Source organism: Moschus berezovskii, chromosome 22 (assembly GCF_049115385.1).
Source record: "Moschus berezovskii isolate FMDL1 chromosome 22, NW_MosBer_1.0, whole genome shotgun sequence".
Taxonomy (NCBI): domain Eukaryota; kingdom Metazoa; phylum Chordata; class Mammalia; order Artiodactyla; family Moschidae; genus Moschus; species Moschus berezovskii.
The window spans coordinates 48,327,513-48,348,913 of record NC_142481.1 but is presented as its reverse complement, the minus strand read 5'-3'; the positions used below and the strand labels follow the sequence as shown (position 1 = coordinate 48,348,913).

General features: G+C 37.6%; 1 protein-coding gene and 1 pseudogene across 1 annotated transcript in view; one reads left to right on the top strand and one right to left on the bottom strand.

Annotated features, from left to right (window-relative positions):
* Positions 1-21,401, bottom strand: part of NETO2 (neuropilin and tolloid like 2) — a 68,977-nt gene that overhangs the window by 2,600 nt on the left and 44,976 nt on the right. Inside the window, exon 8 of the mRNA XM_055411126.2 lies at positions 631-744. Within this exon, the coding sequence (XP_055267101.1) occupies positions 631-744 (114 nt within the window). The remainder of the gene's footprint in view (positions 1-630; positions 745-21,401) is intronic.
* LOC148774420 (PDZ and LIM domain protein 1 pseudogene) lies at positions 9,375-10,262 on the top strand (annotated as a pseudogene).

The following is a 21,401-nucleotide window of genomic DNA, read 5'->3' as shown; positions in this document are numbered from 1 at the left end:
TACAACCATGGTCCACTGTTTTTGAATGGTTACCTGAAAATACTTCCTCTCAAGCACTGACGACAGCAATATCATACATTAACTTTCCATAGTTATTTACTGAACCCTTGGGAGAATAAAAGGGAGTTAAACTGTAGTACTGAACAGTGATTTGATAACCAGCATTACCACAAGGCATATTTCCCTTTCAGGGAGTATACACTGAAATATAGCATAGGAAATCTATGGAATAAAAAATGCAGTCCTTAAAAGGAGTCTGTTTTACACTGTAAGACTGAATCTATCAGTTGAATTTTACTAAATAGTATTTCCATTTAATTTTAAAACTAAGAATACTCTAGGTTACAATCTACATTATTATGACAATAAGGTATCTTTACAATATAAACGACCATGACTAACTTATGGACAACTTTTAGGTAAAAAATATAGTCTATAAAAATTGCTTTTGTTGAGAATAATGTTCAGTTTTACCACATCCCAGAGGTCTGTGATTCATTAAGGAGAACATTTTACATGTCTTCATTCTGCCAAAGCAGTTATGCCAAGTGCAGTTGTAGAAAAAGATTTTTTTCTTAGTGAAAGGCAATGGACACACTTCTAAGTGTTGGCCTTCACCAGCAGACTCACCTTTACAATGATTTTCATCCCAAGGGTATGCACAGTTTTGAATCCCGTTACAGACTAAAGAATTATTGATGCACATGTTGCTATGGCAAAAGAAGGTATTGCCTGTACAGGGAGCTGTAGAAAAAAAAGAGAACTTTGTTACTAAGAAGAGAACGCATACAGATTATAACATCCTGATTTATTTTACATATGCTCTTATAAAGTCAATATCCTATCTCAAAGGCTTTTCTGTGAATATACTCTGTACTACACAAACAATAAGACAAAGGCCCGTATTCTCTGATGCTGACTCATGTAAACTTTTACCAAGGTTGGGCACCAAAAGATTGCTTTTAGTGTAATAACAATATGAATATATGGTCATCCCTCGGTATCTGTGGGGCATTGGTTCTAGGACCCGTGGCCAACACCAAAATGTGCAGATGTTCAAGTCCCATAGGCGGCCCCTCTGAATCAATTATGGAACGTGTACTACTGCAGTATTTACTACTGGAAAAAGTCATGTGTAATTGGACCTGCACAGCTCAAACTCCTGTTACTCAGGGGTCAACCACATTTGACACAGGTCTTATGAAACTAGTACACAAAACATTTTTTTCAAAATGTGAAAGAAAATATCAGTGAAGACAAGGAGACACTGAACCCTTGTGCTTTGCTGGTAGGAATGTAAAATGGTGCAGCTGCTGTGGTAAATAGTATGGCAAATGGTAAACAGTTCTCAAAAATTTATATAGATTACTATAAGCTCCAGCAATTCCACTTCTAGGTATATATTCTTAAGAACTGAAGGCAGAGACTCAAATAGATACTTGCTGTTCACTGCAGCAATATAATGCACAGAAGCTGAAAGGTGAAAGCAACCCAGACAAAATGAAAAAGCACTCTTTGGAATTAAAAAAAAAAAGTTTTTAAACAGTAGACATATAGAATATATGCCACTGAATTTCATATTTGGTATAATTCTTTAAAAATCCTTAATGGTCTCAAAGCTTATCATAAGGACAATAAGTATTAGATACAGAAATAAGCTGTTAGATGGACAGAAAAGCCAATGAAGATGTATCGTGGTATTTTGGTCAAGTACAAAATTAGCAGGGGTACCCACTTTTGTTGTGTCATATATGTCATAAAACTGTATCACACAAATGTGTGTACTTTAAAATATAACAGATGTCATAAAAAATATATAGTATTTTTAAATTCCTCATTTCTAAAAACTGGAGTTTTCTGTTGTTTAATTATCATACTACAATTCTATTACATACTAGCTCATATTACATGCTGAGCTCTTATTTTACCTATTTTATCCAGTTCACAAGTGGGAATACAAGGAAGCTGTTTTCAAGACAAGGTTAGTGAAGTTATAAACAGCATTGTACTCCGGTTTTCTGAGTCAAACTATTATTAGTTCTTCTAGTTTATCAACAGAACACTATGTGACAGTACCTTGATGGCTCTTCACAGCTTCCAAAGTGGCAAAAGGTTTCTTGCTCAGTGTTTCTTACTGATTGAATAGTGAGTGGAAAGTACCCTTTTTTTTTAATCATAGAGTTCTTTATAACTGCTCTCCACATCATTTAAAGCAATTAGAAGGCAGCACAAGCAATGATATTGTCAACTTTCGCTTTGTAGAAACTCGAGTTATATTTAAAATCACGCATGTATTAAGCTCTGTGGATTTTCAGTGGACAAGCATAACTGCTCATAATGAGAATGAAAGTTATTGACATGGGTTGCTAATGATATGCTTCAACTCTAAACTATATAAAATGGCTGAATCACATAAATAAAGGACAAAGATAACAGCAAAAACACTGCGAGTTATGGACTGCTCTCTGCTTACAGCCTGAGGACTTTCTCCTTTACTCACTACTGGGTCATGGTGCAGGAGAGGGGAGGGGGTTGCCATTTTAGCTTCCCTCTACTTCTGATGAGATGTGGCAATGATGCTGAGAGCTGGATCTGTCCTTCAACTAAGCCTGCAGGGGACCTGTAGGGCAATATGTCACTGAAAATCACATTATGGATTTATTCTAACAAAAATATCTTCTGCTGCTTTCACAGTTTTAGTCCTGGAAATTATGTTCCTAAAACCATTCCCTTCCTTAAAGAGTAAGGTATATATTGGTACTCAGTGCTTGGGAAGAAGTCAAACATATCCTGGTTGCTATTCTGTATTATGCATTTTGGCCAAGTTGTACTATTTTAGTCACATCTGCAGTCTACAATCAATGAACAGATAGAAAATGAACCTCTTATGCAGAATTAATGCATTTATATAAATCTCCTGGGAAATATTTTCATGGATGGATTCATAGTAATTACAAAATCATTAACAGTTTAGAGTTAATACAAGGAAATCAAACCAGTCAATTCTAAAAGAAATCAATCCTGAATATTCATTGAAAGGACTGATGCTGAAGCTCCAATACGTTGGCCATCTGATGCGAAGAGCTGATTCATTGGAAAAGACCCTTGATGCTGGGAAAGATAAGAGGGCAGGAGGAAAAGGAGGCAACAGAGGATGAGATGGTTGGATGGTATCACTGACTCAATGGACATAAGTTTGAGCAAACTCCAGGAGATGGTGAGGACAGGGAAGCCTGGCGTGCTGCAGTCCATGGGGCAGCAAAAGCTCAGATACAACTTAGTGATTGAACAGTTTGGAGAAGAACAAAAGAGAGTTAAAATGTGAATTAATGACAAGCATGTGGAAAGTATACGGAAGCTCTCAAATGTGCTCATCAAGTGGACATTTTTAAATTGAAACTTTTGTTTTATAAAAGTTCACAAAATTCTTTATTTTGATCACACACATTTTTCTGGAGGGGTGTTTTCTTTTTGTTCTTGGGTAATAAAGCTACATTTGGGATATGGAGTTAAGCCTATTGTAGCCTTCAATTAGTCTGAACTTTAATGATTAGTATAAAGATATCACTTGAAGGAGGTTTGTCACCTGTTTACTTATTAGATCTGTATTAAAGAGAAATCATTAGTTTTACAGAGAAAATAACTAAAACACATTAGAGAAGAACTTTACATATAAGATTTAGACAACTGCTACCCAAAATAAATATAACGTGAGTCAAGAATGAGAACAAGAAGCCATATTAGTCTTTAAAAAGAAACAGGTGGAATTAATTCTACTGAGTCTTGTTTAGTCTTTAAGTCATATCTGATTCTTCTGTGATCCTATGGACTACAGGCAGCCAGGCTCCTCTGTCCAGGTGATCTCCTAGGCAAGAACACTGGAGTGGGTTGCCATTTCCTTCTCCAGGGAAATCTTCCTGACCCAGGGATGGAACCTGTGGCTCCTGCATTAGCAGCTGCATTATTTACCTCTGAGCCATCAGGGAAGCCACTGATGATAGTTTATTTAACCTAATGTATTTGTGCAGAAAGTTAATACAGCAGGACCAAGGCTGCTACCCTTAGAAGGGTCTGTGTGCAAGGGTGGCCCTTAGCTGACATCTGGAAACTTGGCTTTCCTCCATTCCCTAACTGACAAGGGTAGTTCATGGTGCCTAGAGTTTGTGTTGGAGAAGGCAATGGCAAGCCACTCCAGTACTCTTGCCTGGAAAATCCCATGGATGGAGGAGCCTGGTAGGCTGCGGTCCATGGGGTCGCTAAGGGTCAGACACGACTGAGCGACTTCACTTTCACTTTTCACTTTCACACATTGGAGAAGGAAATGGCAACCCACTCCAGTGTTCTTGCCTGGAGAATCCCAGGGACGGGGGAGCCTGGTGGGCTTCCATCTATGGGGTCATACAGAGTCGGACACGACTGAAGTGACTTAGCAGCAGCAGCAGCAGAGTTTGTGTTAATATCATTTATGCCAAATTTAACAACTGCTTTCCTTCTGTGAGTCTAGAATTTTGGTATATTCAAGGCAGAGAGTGCCTATGTGAACAGTCCCCAGTAAAAACCTTGGATGCTGAATCTCTAAAGTCAGCTTTTCTGGGCAGAAACACTGAACAGGTTACTATATTTTTGTTGGAGAAATGAACACGTTCAGTGTGCCCTTCCTGGGAGGGATGAGCATAATCCCTGTGAAAGGATTTCTCCAAACTCAAAGATAGTCTTTTTCCATTTCACTGTAATAATCTTAGCTGTTAAAATGAATATATGATGGTCCTAACATATGGGTGGTACTGTGGAAACCTGAAACAATATCCAAAATGCTATCATTTTAACATGTAATCAATATAAAACATTGTAAGAACATATTTTACATTCTTTGTTTCATACCAAGTCTTTGAAATCTGGTACATATTTCTGTAACTGTAGCACACTTCGGGGTAGACTGGCTGCACTGCAAGTGCCCTCCGGCTGCACATGGCTGATGGACCCTGTACTGGACAGCATGGGTCCAAACAATGGGAGTAAAGTACTGAGGAGAAACTAAGAAGGCAGAAAGGTTTTCCTGCTAACTACATCTCTGTATCAAGTGCTGACTTGTTACTTGAAACAATGAAACAACCTTTGTTGGGTTGTTTCTTTTCAAGCTTGAAAAGTTTTCAAATTAAAACAATTTTTAGAAAGAAAAAAAAAAAAACAACACCCCAAAAACTGAGGTTATAGCTATAGGTCAAAAAGAAGCAATAGCACAGTCTACTTGTGGCAAACACCACCCAGCTGAACTCTTGACTTCCCCACTGCTTGAAGAATTCACTACACTCAAAATAACATATCCTCCTTTTATTTGTTCAATTTTCATTTTCCAAGTCAGTGAGGCCCCAGATTTCAAGTGCCTCTGAGTCACTCTCTTGTCGCTTTGCACCCTTGTGGAGTGTGTCTCCACAACCCTTCTTTCAACTCATTGTTGCTTCTTTGATTCAGATCTTCCTGGTTTCCCCCCTCAACCATGGAAGTAACCTCCTAAATAGCCTCCATGCCCCAATAAAAGCATCGCTTTTTCTAGAATAATTCTTCAAAACTCCCCAATGCCTATAACATGAAGTTTAACTTCAGCCTTTAGTTTAAAGGTCTTCAGGCTCTAGCTTTAAACTACCGTTCCTGGTTCATTTCTCTCTGTTCTCTCCCACTACTTCCTGTGGCCCAAATTAGCTCTGGTTCTATACATTTTCCATTACAGCAACTCTGTTTGAAAATAACAACCCCACTTAACATTTCTACCTTGTAAAAATCAACCTACCCTCAAGGATAAACTCAAAGGACCTTTCTGAAAGGACTACTTGCTCCATAAACAATATTGCCCACTAGAAGTAACTTGTATATTTAATAAGAGAGCACTTTGCTTTCTGTCTTAAATGGTCTTTGTCGTAGTCAATTCTGTATTTACTTCATTTGCATATATGTCACTACTTAAGTGACTGTACGATCCTTTAGAACAGGGACTGTATCCATTTTTGTATCTTCATAGCAAATGCTTCATATGGTAAAAATTAAATAAATGAATGGAAGGCAGGTAGGAAGGCTGATTGGCTAAATTAACTTCATAATCCAACTGACCATCTGGCAATTCAAAAAGATCTTAGAAGAGCTCAGCTATAATAAAGCCTGTATATGGTCACGTACAACATGATTTTAATACAGAATCCAGGGAGTAATAATATAATACCTTGAAATTATAACTAAAGGGTAAAATTATCAATTCCCACATTTCTCAAGAAAAATACCTGATAATATCTTATTAGTGTAGTGAAATATGTATTAACTTTGAAGTTGCAGAAATCATATATGTTACCATTATACCATATTCATCAGTCAGGATACAAAATATCTTTGTTTCATAAGGACAACAGATAAGATATGCCACTTATTTTTAAAAATATATATAATGTGAACATATACATGTAATTATATCCAGGAAGTCTGGGTGAATTTTTATATGCTGACTTTCTTCATTCAGGAGTTGATTGTGAGGAAAGCAACCTGTTAAACAGGCTAATCAGTCCTGCCGAAATGTAGATTAAAGTTAAGGGCCATTCAAAACCAAGTCAAAAACATAATGGTGTGAAAGCAGTTTTTTGTCAAAGCTAATGCAATATGATCTGCACTTAAAGGCAAATCAGCAAAATAATTATTAGGAACTACTGATAAGTCACTTATACTTTTATAGGAGATCCCAAAACAACAGAACCATTTTGCCTTGTGAGGATTTGTTCATCTGAATTAACAAGAGTTTCCCTGGTGGCTCAGATGGTAAACAGTCTACCTGCAGTCTCGGAGACCCGGCTTGGATACCTGGGTCAGGAAGATCCCTTGAAGAAGGGAATGGCAACCCACTCCAGTATTCTTGACTGGTGAATTCCATGGATAGAGGAGTCTTGTGGGTTACAGCCCATGGGGTCGCAAAGAGTTGGACATGACTGAGCAACTAAAACACACACACACATCAAGTTTTTAAGGGAAGAATTCAAATCTGTTCTCAAAGTTTCTCCACTTATAAGCTGGGTCAGTGTGTCTACACATGAACTACAACATCCTTTAATGTGAAAATGTTCCCACATGCTCATAAAATAGTAAAGACTCCTTTAAAGACTAGCAATCAGAAAAAAGACAAAATCTCCATTGTAATCAGAAGGAAGATGTCTAAAGAATGTATTGTAATCAGAAGGAAGATGTATGAAGAATACACACAGAAGGGAATGCAAATGTGTCACTACAAAAATCAGTTCAGTTCAGTTCAGCTCAGTTGTTCAGTCGTGTCCGACTCTCCGCGACCCCATGATTCACAGCACGCCACAAAAGACTGTAATGATGGAAATGAGGGATAACAAAGCTGACAGGGAGGCCTGGCATGCTCTGATTCATGGGGTCGCAAAGAGTCAGACATGATTGAACTGAACTGAACTGAAGGCATATAGAAATCAATAGCAAAATTGTAGAAGTCTTTCCTTAGTATCTACTTTAAATGTAAATGGATTAAACTTTCCATTCAAAAGGCAGAGATTAGCAGAAAAGAAAAAAAAACAACCAAGATCCAACTATATGATGTTCTATAAGAGATTCACTTTAGAGCCAGAGACATAATTAAGTCAAAAGTAAAAGAACAGAGAAAGCTATTCCATGCAAATAAGACACCAAAGAGAGCTGGGATGGTGATGTAAATATAGGTGTGTATCAGAGACGTTGCTGGTTTGGCTTCAGACTACCACAATGAAGCAATTATTCAAGGACTCACATGAATTTTTTGGTTTTCCAGTGCATATAAAAGTTAATTTATATTTTACTATAGACTATTAAGTGCACAAGTAGTATTACATCTAAAAAACTCAATGTACATACCTTAATTTAAAAACATCTTACTGCTAAAAAATGCTAACCATCATCTAAGCAAGTCTTTTACAATAGTAACATCAACAATCGCTGATGACCATAAACAATAATAGTGAAAATGTCTGAAGTACTGTGAGAATTATCAAAGTGTGACAGAGAGACATGAAGTGAGCAACTGTTAGAAAAATGATGCCAGTAGACTTTTCAACACAGGGTTGCCACAGGGTTTACCCAGTGGCTCAGCAGTAACAAATCTGCCTGCAATACCGGAGATGTGGGAGACACAGGTTTGATTTCTGGTCAGGAAGATCCCTAGAAGGAGTAAATAGCAACCCATTCCAGTATTCTTGCCAGGGAAACACCATGGACAGAGGAGCCTGGTGGGCTATAGTCCAGGTTGCAAAGAGTCAGACATGACTGAGTAACTGAACACATACAGGGTTGCCACAAACCTTCAGTTTGTAAAAAAACGCAGTATCTGTTAAGATATGCCTGTATCAGACAAAAACAGACTTTAGGTCAAAACTGTTACAAATGACAAAGAAGGACACTGTACCTTGATAAAAGGGTCAATTCACCAAGAAGATATAATAACTATAAACGTATATGGACCAAAAATCAGAGCCCTAAAATATAAGAAGTAAACATTGTTAGAATTTAAGGGAGAATTAGACAGTTCTTGGAGAAGGAAATGGCAGCCCACTCCAGTGTTCTTGCCTGGAGAATCCCAGGGATGGGGGAGCCTGGTGGGCTTCCGTCTATGGGGTCACACAGAGTTGGACACGACTGAAGTGACTTAGCAGTAGCAGACATTTCTATGATAACAGTTGGAGACATCAATACTCTACTTTCAATAGCGAATAAAACCATACAGAAGATCAATAAGGAGGGAATTCCCTGGTGGTCTAGTGGTTAGGACTCTGCAATCTTTACTGCCAAGGGCCCAGGTTCAGTCCCTCGTTAGGGAACTAAGATCCCACAAGCTGTGAGGGGCACACCCTCAAAAGACCAATAAGGAAATAAAGGACTTGAACAGTACTAGAAACCAATTGAACCTAACAGACATAAAAGCCCCACCTGACAACAGCAGAATATATTTTTCTCAAGTGCACATGGAATATTCTGTAGGACAGACCATATGTTAGGACACACAAAGTCTTAATTTTAAAAGATTGATATCATACAAAGTATCTTTTCCAATCACAGTGAAATGAAACTGGAAGTCAGTATAGAAGGAAAACTGGAAAATTTACAGATGTGTGGAAATTACACTACACACTCTTAACCAACATTTCAAAGAAGACATCACAAGGGAAATTAGAAAATACCTTGAGACAAATGAAAATACAACATATGAAACTTACAGAAAGCAGTGAAAGCAGTGATAAGAAGGAAATTTAAAGCTATAATGCCTACATTTAAAAAAGGAGACAATAAAGGAGAAAGACTTCAAACCATAGAGAACCAGAAAAAGTAGAGCAAACTAAGTGTTCCTTGTTTCCCAGGTCATTCCTGGAATCACGGCTGCAATAGCTAGTATATGTGTTGAAGATGTAACCACAGCCATCGATGGGGAAAATACCAGCAATATGTCATACCGAGAAGCTCAGAACAAAATCAAGGGCTGCACAGACAACATGACTCTCACAATAGCAACAGAACAGAAATATGGTCTTCTCTGGTGACACAGGAAGGGAAACATCACCCATACAAGATGAATTTAGCCTCTGAACCCCAAGAGATCCTACACATAGGAAGCGCCCCAAACCAGAGTTATGCCCTTTACCACCTCACCTGCCTCCAGCTCTTCCCCAGGGTCATCACAAACCAGTACAACAACCCAGTTAGCTTCTACTCCTCTGAAAATATCTTAAATTTCAACAATGCCTTGTAGTTAAAGAGGCAGCCAGCAGGCAGATGAACGGCAGAACTTTAGACCATTCTCAGCTTCCAAGCAGACTTGTCTTTGGCAAAGAATCTGAAGTTTACAAGATGCTTCTGGAGAAACACGAGTTAAATGAGCCTCTGAGATAGCCCACTTCGTTCCTGGTTTTGCAGGAAATCCTGGAGTCTGAGGATAAAGGGGATCCCAACAAGCCCTCAGGACTCAGGAGTGTTAAGGCTCCAGTCACCAAAGTGGCTACACTGACTAGCAATGCCCAGAAGCTGCTCATGTAAGACAGATGTGGCGCCGGCATTTCAGCATGTTTGTGAAGCTGCGGGACCGTCACTGCCACCTTGAGTGTTCTGTGTGCACCAACTATGGCACCAATCTGAAACAGAAGGGTCATTTCTTTGTGGAGGATCAGATCTACTGCGGAAAGCACGCCCAGGAGCGAGTCACTCCACCAGAGGGCTACGATGTGATCACAGTGTTCCCCAAATGAGCTGGCAGTTCTGTACCCAGTGCTGTTTTCCACACAGCCTCTGCTGCATCTTGTCCTCTGAAAGCTGTGGCCCCTCTCTTCAAAATTCTCACTTATGTTGGTTTTATCACTGATTATTAAATTTCACTTCCCCCTGTGCCAAGTGACTCATGCTGACTGTGGGATGCCTGCTTTTATAATTAAAGGAAGATAGTCTTGTTCAGTGTCCCCTTGCCAGCATCACTGTCTCCTCTTCCCCTCCATTCATCTCTGCTGCAAATGGACATCAGCCAAATTTGAATTAAATTTAATGTCTGACAATGATTTTGATTTTACTCAATAAATTAACAGATTCCAAAAACTCAAAAGTTCCATGTCTTTGTCAGAAGGATTAAAATATAAAGATTAGAGATAAATAAAATAGACGGGGAAAAAAACTGGAAAAAAAAAACAACACCAATCTTGGTCCTTTGAAAAGATCAACAAACTAGCCAGACTTTTAGATACAATGACTAAGGAAAAGATTAAAGACTCAAATTACTAAAATCAGAAAAGCAAGCTGGGACATTAGTATAAAATTTACATATATAAAAAGAATTAGAAAAGAATACTAAGAACAATTTGTATACCAAAAAGGCTAACTTAGATGAGACAGACAAATTCCTAGAAACACACAATCTACCAAAACTGACAAAAAGGAAAAAAGACCTCAAGAGATTTCTAAATAGCAAGGATACTGAATCAGTAATCAAACACGTTTCAACAAAGTAAACCCCTAGACCAGATGGCTTCTTTATCAAACACATAAGAAAAATTAACAACAATCCTCAAACTCTTCCAAAAAGTTGAAGAGGAGGGATCAACTCTTACTCATTTATTGGCCAGTATGATTCTGATATCAAAGCCAGACAAAGAAACAAGAAAACAAAACTACAGACCAATATCCCAACATCCCTTATGAATATCAATGCAAAAATCCTCAACAAAATACTAGCACTGAATTCAGCAACATTTTAATGTGAGGATCAAGTGGGATATAAGGATGGTTTAACATAAAAATCAATTAATGTAATATACTTCAATAACAGAAGGAAGGAGGAAAAACTCACACGATCAACTCATGTGAATCAGAAAAGCATTTGAAAAATTTAACACCATTTCATGACAAAAAAAAAAAACCTCAATAAAGCAGGAATACAAGACCATTTTTTCAATATTATAAAGGCTATATATGAAAACCCCACAGTTAGCATCATACTCAAAGGTAAAGGTAGAAAGTTTTCCCCCTAAAATCAGGAACAAGGCAAGAATGGCTGTTTTCATTTCTGTTTCATATAGTGTACTAGCCAGAGCAATTAGGTAAGAAGAGGAAACAAAAGCACTCAAGTTGGAAGGGAAACTATAAAGTTATCTCTGTTGGCAGATGACACGATCTTACAGATAGTAAACTTGAAAGACATATATTCAGAGCAAATAAACTAATTCAGCAAAATTGTAGGATACAAAATCAACAAAAATTAGTTACATATCTATACACTGCTGCTGCTGCTAAGTCGCTTCAGTCGTGTCCAGCTCTGTGCGACCCCATAGATGGCAGCCAAGAGGCTCCACCATCCCTGGGATTCTCCAGGCAAGAACACTGGAGTGGGTTGCCATTTCCTTCTTCAATGCATGAAAGTGAAAAGTGAAGTTCTCAGTCATGTCCGACTCATTGCGACCCATGGACTGCAGCCTACCAGGCTCTTCTGTCCATGGGATTTTCCAGGCAAATGTACTGGAGTGGGTAGTGGGTTGTCATTGCCTTCTCCAATCTATACACTAGTAAGGAACAAATGATGATGCAATCCACAGGTTCACTGTGATTCCTATCAAAATTCCACAAGTATTTTTTGCAGAATAGAAAAACTTATTGTAAGATTCATGGAATCTCAAGGGACCCTGAACAGTTAAAACAAATTTAAAAAGAACAGAGTTGAAAGATTCTTAAGTTCAAAACTTACTACAAAGCTACAGTAATCAAAGTAATTGGCATTAGGATAGACAAATAGATCAATGGAATAAAGAGCCTCTCAAATAAACTGTCACAGGTATTAACATATGGTCAACTGATTTTTGACCAGGGTTATAAGATGATTAAAAGGGGAAAGGACAGTCTTTTCAAGAAATGGTTCTGGAAAGCTGTATATTCACATGAAAAAGAATGAAGCTGAAGAAATTAATCTGAAATGAATCAAAGACCTAAATGTAAGAGTGAAAACTATAAAATTCTTAAAAGAAAACATGGAGAAAGGGAGTGACGTCAGTTTAATGCTGGTTCAAGTGCTTCCTCTGTCTCTTCCTTCAGTCTACAACCAGTAAAACATCCATAACTCAACTCTGCCCAACAGACCAGGATGTTGGAGAATTACACGTCTATACCTAAAGGTGGGTGGAATGGAACACAAACATGAGGTGGAATCCAGGGAATGGCAGAATCACTGCCTGCACCACTTTGCTGCATGGCTGAGCCAGCAATCCCAGAGAACCTGGCAGCAGCAGGGGAGGTGGTCCATGTAACAGAAGCCTTTTGGCTGCAGTGGCACTCACAGCCACAGGGAACCCAAGGCACGGGGATCTGCTACCCCATTTCTCTTGCCTGCAGTGGTGTTGCCTGGAAACCAGACAATCCTGGTCACAGCAGAGATACCAGCACTCCAGCTCCCCCTCCCCCTACTCCCACAGTAACAAAGCCTGCAACTCGGTAGATCCCAAACGTGGTGAAGTGCCTGTAATCCTTGTGGCCCAAGTGTCAATGCCAGCAGCTTCAAGGCACCAAAGACCATCGAGGTGGTCAACAAAGAAAATGACAAGGAAAGTGCCAACTCTCAAATACAACCAGAGGCAGCCCAGGTAAGAGAAACCAAAATTTGTGCCATAGCGCCACCTACTGAAAAACTAGAGAAAGGCCTCTGATTTCTAACCTGAAGAATTCTTAGTCAAGTAGGGTGGGCTGGGGAAGCTTTACTAAAAAAGAAAGATGTTTGGTACTTCAAATGTGCCAGGAGGGGAACAACTCATCAAGCACAATGAAGAACCATGGTAACATGGTATCACAAAAAGAAAATGAAAGCTCTCCAGAAACCAAACTTTGTCTCAGAACAATGAGATTTGATAGACCATTTAAATGAACCGTCAGACAGAAACTCAACCAGCTACAAGAAAACTCAGAAAGGCAATTCAATGTGTTCAGAAATAAACTTCATGAACAGAAGTAATACTTTATAAAAGTGACTGAAACTCTAGAAAAGAAATTCTGGAGCTGAAGAACTTAATAAATGAGATGAAGAAAGTACTGGAAAGACAGCAGGCCATATGGAAGCTTGAAGATAGAAATCTAGAAATGATACAGGTAGAAAAGGAGGGAATTAAGACCAAAAAATGAGGAAATTCTATAAGAACTATCTAACTCTACTAGGAAGGGCAACATTAGGATGATGGGTATACCAGAAGGAGAACAGAGGGAGAAAAGAACAGAGAGTTTATTTCAAGAAATAATAGCTGAGAACTTCCCCAAACTGGGCAAGGAACTGGATATATAATTTCATGAAACTAAGTGAACATTTAATTACCTCATGCAGAAAGACCTTTTCCAAGACACATTATATTAAAACTGTTGAAACTCAGTGACAGAGAAAGAATTTTAAAGGCAGCCAGCCGTAGAGGGGGTAAAGATGTTAACTTACAAAGTAAGCTATCAGCAGGTTTCTCAGAATAAACTCTCCAGGTCAGGAGGGAGTGGCATATCCTACACACGATACTGAAAGATAAAAACTGCCAGTCAAAAATATTCTTTCCAGCAAAATTATCATTCAAATATGAAGAAGAAATAAAGGCTTTCCCCCAGACAAACTACACCTGAGAGAGTTCATCAACACTGTAACTGCCTTACAAAAAAATGTTGAAATGACCTCTTCTACCTGAAATGAGAAGGAAAAACTATACAAAAATTTGAGTAGGGTGACAGAGAAAACTGAAACTCTAACATCAGAATATTAAACTTATCATAGAAAAAAGGTTAAAGGGAAAAAATTTATAAAAATAATTTAAAGCTACTTCAATTTGGTAAAAAACTCATAACAAGAAATAATTGAGGAATTTGGACATCTAAAACATAAAAGGGGAGAAGAAAACGGTCAGAACTCATATAGGCAAATAAAAACAAGATGCTGACAACAGAAAAAAAGGATATTTTAACTATGAGACATTTTATACAAACTTTACAGTAACAACAAAGATAATAAAAAGACAAAACTGAAAAAATATTCCAGAAAGCTCCAAATTAAGATGGCAGACAGAAACATAAGGAAAAAAACCACAATGGACATATAGAGCAACCGGAAAACAAAAAATGAAATGGCAGTACTATATTTTCATTTATAAATATTCATGCTAAATGTAAATGGACTGAATTCACCAATCAAAAGTCACAGAGTGGCTGGGTGAATTAAAACGCAAGACCCAACTATTTGCTGCCTCCAGGAGACTCACTTCAGCTCTGCAGACAAGTAGGTTTAAAGTGAAGGGATGGAAGATGATGCTCCAAGCAAATGGCAGCCATCAAAAGCAGGAGTAGCCGAACTCACATCAGAAATAAACAGGCTTCAAGCCAAAAAAGATAACAAGAGACAAAGATGGACATTATATAATGATAAAGGGGACAATTCATCAAGAAGAGGTAATAAGAGTTATTCACATATATACACTTAACACAGATGCATTAAACCAGAAGGACTGGATAGATTTGTACAGAACATTCTATCCAAATGGAGAATACACTTTCGTCTCAAGTGCACATGAAGTATTCTGAAGAACACACCATATGCTGGGACACAAAACAAACGTCAGTAAATTTAAGAATGGAAGTATATCAAGTATCTTTTCTGAGCACAAAAGTGTGAAGTTAGATATCAACTACAAGAAGAAAGCTGAAAAAATCTACAAATATGTGAAGGCTAAACTATTGCTACAGAGTAAGAATTAAATCACCAAAAAAAAAAAATCAAAGAAAAAAATTTAAAATACCTGAAGACAAATGAAAATCTGACACAGCAAATCTATGGGGAAGCAGCAAAAGCAACAATGAGAGGGAAAGCTATAGTGGTACAGGTCTACCCTGAGAAACAGGAAAAATCTCACATAAATCTAACCTTACATCTAGAGGAGCCATAAAGAGAAGAATGAATGAAATCCAGAGTCAGCAGAAGGAAATAACTAATAAAAATCAAAGCAGAAATACGTGAAACAGAGACTAAAAAGACAACAGGAAAGACAGATGAAATTAAGAGATGCTCCTTTGAAAAGATAAACAAAACTGACAAAACTTTTGCTAGTCTAAGAAAAAAAGAGAGAAGTCTGATAAATAAAAGAGGAGAAATAACAAGGGTACCACAGAAATATAAAGGATGACAAGAGAATATTATGAACAGCTACATGACTACAAATCGGACAACCCAGAATGGACAAATTCTTAGAATCATCCAACCTTCCAATACTGAACCATGAAGAAATAGAAAATTTTAACAGACTGATCACTAGTAAAGTGGTCGAAACAGTAAAAAATTCCCCCCCAAAACAAAAGTCCAGGACCAGATGGCTTTACATGTGAATTCTACCAATCATTCAAGATTTAATACCTATCTTTCTCAATCTCTTCCAACAAACTGAAGAAGAGAGAATACTTCCTACTCATTCTATTACGCCACCATTACACTGACAGCAAAACCAGGGAAGACACTTCAGAGAAAATTACAGGCCGGTGTCTCTGATGAACACAGATGCGTAAGTTCTCGGTAAAATGTTAGCAAATCATACAACACCACATTAAAAGGATCATACAACATGATCAAGTGGGATTTACCCCAGGGATGCAAGGTGCTTCAACATCCACGAATTAATCCATACACCCCATGAACAAAATGAAGGATAAAAACCATGATTGTCTCAATAGATGAAGAAGCATCTGACACGATTTCATATTCGTTTACGATAAAAACTCTCAATAAGATTGGTATAGGAGGGATGTACCAAAAATATAATAAAGGCCATATATGGCAAACCTATATCTAATGTAATACTCATTGATGAAAACTTTAAGCTACTCCTTTAAGATCAGGAACAAGACAAGAATGCCCAATCTTGCCACTCTTATTCAACACAGTACTGGGAGTCATAACCAGAGAAGTTATGCAAGAAAAAGAAATAAAAGGTACCTGAATTGGAAAACAAAGAGGTAAAACTGTAACTACTTGTGGATGACAAGATTTTATACATGGAATACTCTAAAAAATTCACCAAAAAACTTTTGGAAATAATAAAAAGAATATAGTAGTTGCAGGGTATAAGATCAATATAAAAAATATGGTGCATTTCTATATACTAGCAATGAACTAACAAAAGAGCAGTTAAGAGAATCCCATTTACAATCACAACAGAAAGAATACAACATTTAAGTATAAACTTACCTAGGAGGTGTAAGATCTGTACACTGAAAACTGTAAGATTATTTGTTGAAAGAAACGAAGACACAAATTAATGGAAATATACTTTGTGCTCATGGACTGAAGAATTAACATTACTAAAATGCCCAAATTACCTAAAGCAAACTACAGATTCAATGCAATTCCTATCAGAATTCCAAGGACATTTTCTCAGAAACAGAACAAAAAACTCTAAAATTTATATAGAAACATAAAAGACCCCAAATAGTCAGAGCAATCCTGAGAAAAATGGACACAACTGGAGGTATCACACTCCCTTATTTCAAATTATATTACTAAGCTGCAGTATTCAAAATAGCATATTATTGGCAGAAAACAGACACAGAGATTAATGGAAAAGAACTGAGAGCCCAGAAATAAATCCACACATATATGAACAACTAATTTAAAACAAAGAAGCAAAGAATATGCAATGGAGACAGAATAGTCTTTTCAATAAATGGCACAGGAAAACTGGACAGCCACATGAGAAAGAATGAACCTAGATCACCACCTTACACCAAACACAAAAGCCAACTCCAAATAGATGAGATACTTGAATGTAAGACCTGAAACCATGAAACTCCTTGATGAAAACAAGCAGTCCACTCTTTGCTCTTGGTCTTAGCAAACATTTTTCTGAATATGTCTCCTCAGGCAAAGGAAATAAAAGCAAAAGTAAAACGTGAGACTACATCAAACTAAGAAGCTTTTGTACAGGAAAGGAAGCCATCAACAAATGAAAATGCAACCTACTGAATAGGAGAAAATATTTGCAAATCATATATCCAATATAGGGTTACTATATAAAATAATAGAAATAACACATACAATTCAACAACCAAAAAACAAAGATTTAAAAAATGGGCAGAGGTATTGAATAGACATTGTTCCAAAGAAAGCATACAAATGGCACATGAAAAATGCTTAACATCACTAATTATTCCGTTCCGTCGCTCAGTCGTGTCCAACTCTTTGCGACCCCATGGACTGTAGCCCACCAGGCTTCTCTGTCCATGGGATTCTCCAGGCAAGAATACTGGAGTGGGTTACTGTTTCCTTCTCCAGGGGATTTTCCCGACCCAGGGATCGAACCCGGGTCTCCCGCATTGGCAGACGCTTTAACCTCTGAGCCACCAGGAAATGCAAATCAAAACAATAATGAGATACTACCTCGCACCAGTCAGAATGGCTATTATCAAAAAGATAAGAGATAACAAGTGTTAGAAACGATGTGAAGAAAAGGAACCTTCATACAGTTCTGGTGGAAATGTTAGTTGTTGCAGACATTATGGAAAACAGTATGGAGACTCTTCAAAAAATTATGAACCAGAATTTCCACATGATCCAGCTATTCCACTTCTGGGTATTTATCCAAAGAATAAGAAAATACCAATTTACTAATTTAAAAAGATTTATGCCCCCGTGTTCATCTTAGCATTATTTACAATAGCCAAGATATTGAAAGAACCAAAGCCCTGCTGATGGATGAATGGATAAACATTTTATATATGTATATATAAAATGGACCAGTACTCAACTGTAAGAAAAGATGAAATTTTGTCATTTGCAACAACATGCATAGACCCAAAGGGTATTACACTAAATGACATAAATCAGATGGGAAAAGACAAACACCACAGGATTTCACTCATATGTGGATTATTTAAAAAAACAGAGAACAGACCAAACCAAACATACAGTTACAGAAAAGAGAGCAGTGGTTATGGGGGGTGGGGAGGACAGAGGGGTAAAAGAGGCCGACTGCACAGTGACAGATGGAAAATAAGCTTTTGGTGGTGACTATGCTGCAGTGTATACAAAATAAAAATATAACACAGTATGCACAAGACACGTAATACTAGAAATAAAAACTTGCTATCAAATATTTTTAAATAGAGGAAAAGCTTCATAATGTTGCCTTTGGCAATGATTTCTTGATTATGACACCAAAAACATAGACAAAAAGGAAAAAACAGACAAACTGGATAACATCAAATTTTTGTTTTCTCAAAGTAAACTATCAGAACAGTGAAAAGATAATGCACAGAATGGGAAAAAATGCTTGCTAATCATATACCTGATGAGAGATTAATATCCAGAATATATAAAGAACTTCTACAACTTAACAAAAACACAAGAACCTACCTGGTGGCTCAAATGGTTAAGAAACTGCCTGCAATACAGGAAACTTGGGTTTGATCCCTGGGTTGGGAAAATCTCCTGGAGAAGGGAATAGCTACCCAATGGGGTCACTAAGAGTTGGACACAACTGAGTGACTTCACTTTCACTCTTCCCTTTCATGCACTGGAGAAGGAAATGGCAACCCACTCCAGTGTTCTTGCCTGGAGAATCCCAGGGACAGGGGAGCCTGGTGGGCAGCCGTCTATGGGGTCGCAGAGAGTTAGACATGACTGAAGCGACTTAGCAGCAGCCAGTACTCTTGCCTGGAGAATTCCATGAACAGAGGAGAATGGTGGGCTACAGTCCATGGGGTCACAAAGAGTCAGACATGAACTGAGTGGCTAACACTTTCACTTTCAAGTTAAACAATGAGTAAAGGACTAAATACAAGCACGCCACACTTTCAGATCACTGCAATAAAGCAAGAACTGTAGTAAACGGAGTCATACAAAGTTTTTGGTTTCCCATTGCATATAAAAGGTATGCTTACACTATGCTGTAATGTATTAAGTACATAATAGTATTAAGTCTAAGAAAAAAATGCACATACCTTAATTAAAAAATATTTTACTGCTAAAAAATGCTAACTGCTATCTGAGCTTTTAGGAAGTCATAATCTTTTTGTGATAATAACATCAAAGATCACTGATCACAGATCACCATAATACATACAATAATGAAAAAGTTTGTAATGTTGTGAGAATTACTAAAATGTAACACAGAAACATGAAGTGAGCAAATGCTGAAAAAATGGTGCTGACCAACTTGCTCAAGGAAGAGTAGCCACAAGACTTCAATGTGAAAAAAAAAAAAATGCAGTGTCTGTGAAGTGCAATAAAATGAGGTATTCACCAAAGAAGGTATACAAATGGCCAGCATGAAAAGATACTCAACATCACTCATCATTAGGGAAAATTCAAATTGGAATCACAAATGAAAAAAAATCACACTTCATATAGCCATTAGGATGGCTACTGTTAAGAAAAAGTTTTGGTGAGGATGGGGACTAACCCTATTGCATTGCTGGAGGGAATGTAAAATGGAACAGCTGCTGTGAAAACAGTTGGTAGTCCTCAAAAATTTAAATAGATTTAAAACTTTAATAGTCTGATATTAAATTTTAATATTCTATATAAAATATCCATATTTAGTTAGGGAGTCTGGAATCAACATGTACACAATGTTGTATTTAAGGAGGGTAACCAACAAGGACCTACTGTATGGTACAAGGAACTCTGTTCCAGGTTATGTGGCAGTCTAGATGGGAGGGAAGTTTGGGGGAGAATGGAAACATGTATTATATGTATGGCTGAATTCTTTTGCTGTCCACCTGAAACTATTACAACATTGTTAACTGGCTATACTCCAGTGAAAATTAAAAAATTTAAAAATAAACAATATTTATATGATCCAGCAATTCCACTTCTAGGTATAGTAATTTATACTGCAAAAACTGAAATTGGAGATTCAAAGAGATAACTCTATGCCAGTATCCATAGTGGCTTTATTCATAATAGCCAAATGCAGAAACAACTCAAGTGTTCATCAATAGATGAAACGATAAACAAAAACGTATATGTAAAATGGAAAATTCAGTTCAGTTCAGTTCGGTTCAGTTCAGTCGCTCAGTCGTGTCCGACTCTTTGCGACCCCATGAATCACAGCACGCCAGGCCTCCCTGTCCATCACCAACTCCCGGAGTTCACTCAAACTCATGTCCATCAAGTCGGTGATGCCATCCAGCCATCTCATTCTCTGTCATCCCCATCTCCTCCCGCCCCCAATCCCTCCCAGCATCAGACTCTTTTCCAGTAAGTCAACTTAATTATTCAGCCTTAAAAAGGACTGAAATTCTTAGACACATACTAAGTATAATAAGTCAGACACAAAAAGACAAATATTCCATTTATATGAGGTATCTAGAATAGGGAAATTCATGGAAACAGAAAGTAAGATAGAGGTTACCTGGGGTTGGGGGAATAGGGAATGGAAGTTATTATTTAATGGGTATAGAGTTTTAATTTGGGATGTTACATAAGTTCTGCAAGTGGATAGTGGTGATGGTTGTAAGATGTTGTGAATGTGCTTAATGCCACTTAAAAATGGCTTAGGGTATATTTTACCATAATTTAAAAATATATACAACCATTCTAGAAGGGTATTTGGCAAAACCCAACAGTGGCCACAGGACTGAAAAAAGTCAGTTTTCATTCCAATTCCAAAGAAGGGCAGGGCTAAAGGATGTTCAAACTACCTGACAATTGCACTCACTTCCCATGCTAATACGGTTATGCTCAAAATCCTTCAAGGTAGGCTTCACTAGTACTTGAATCGAGAACCTCCAGATGTATAAGCTGGATTTAGAAAAGGCAGAGGAACCAGAGATCAAATTGCCAACATCCATTGCATCATAGAGAAAGCATGGGAATTCTAGAAAAGCATCTACTTCTATTTCATTGA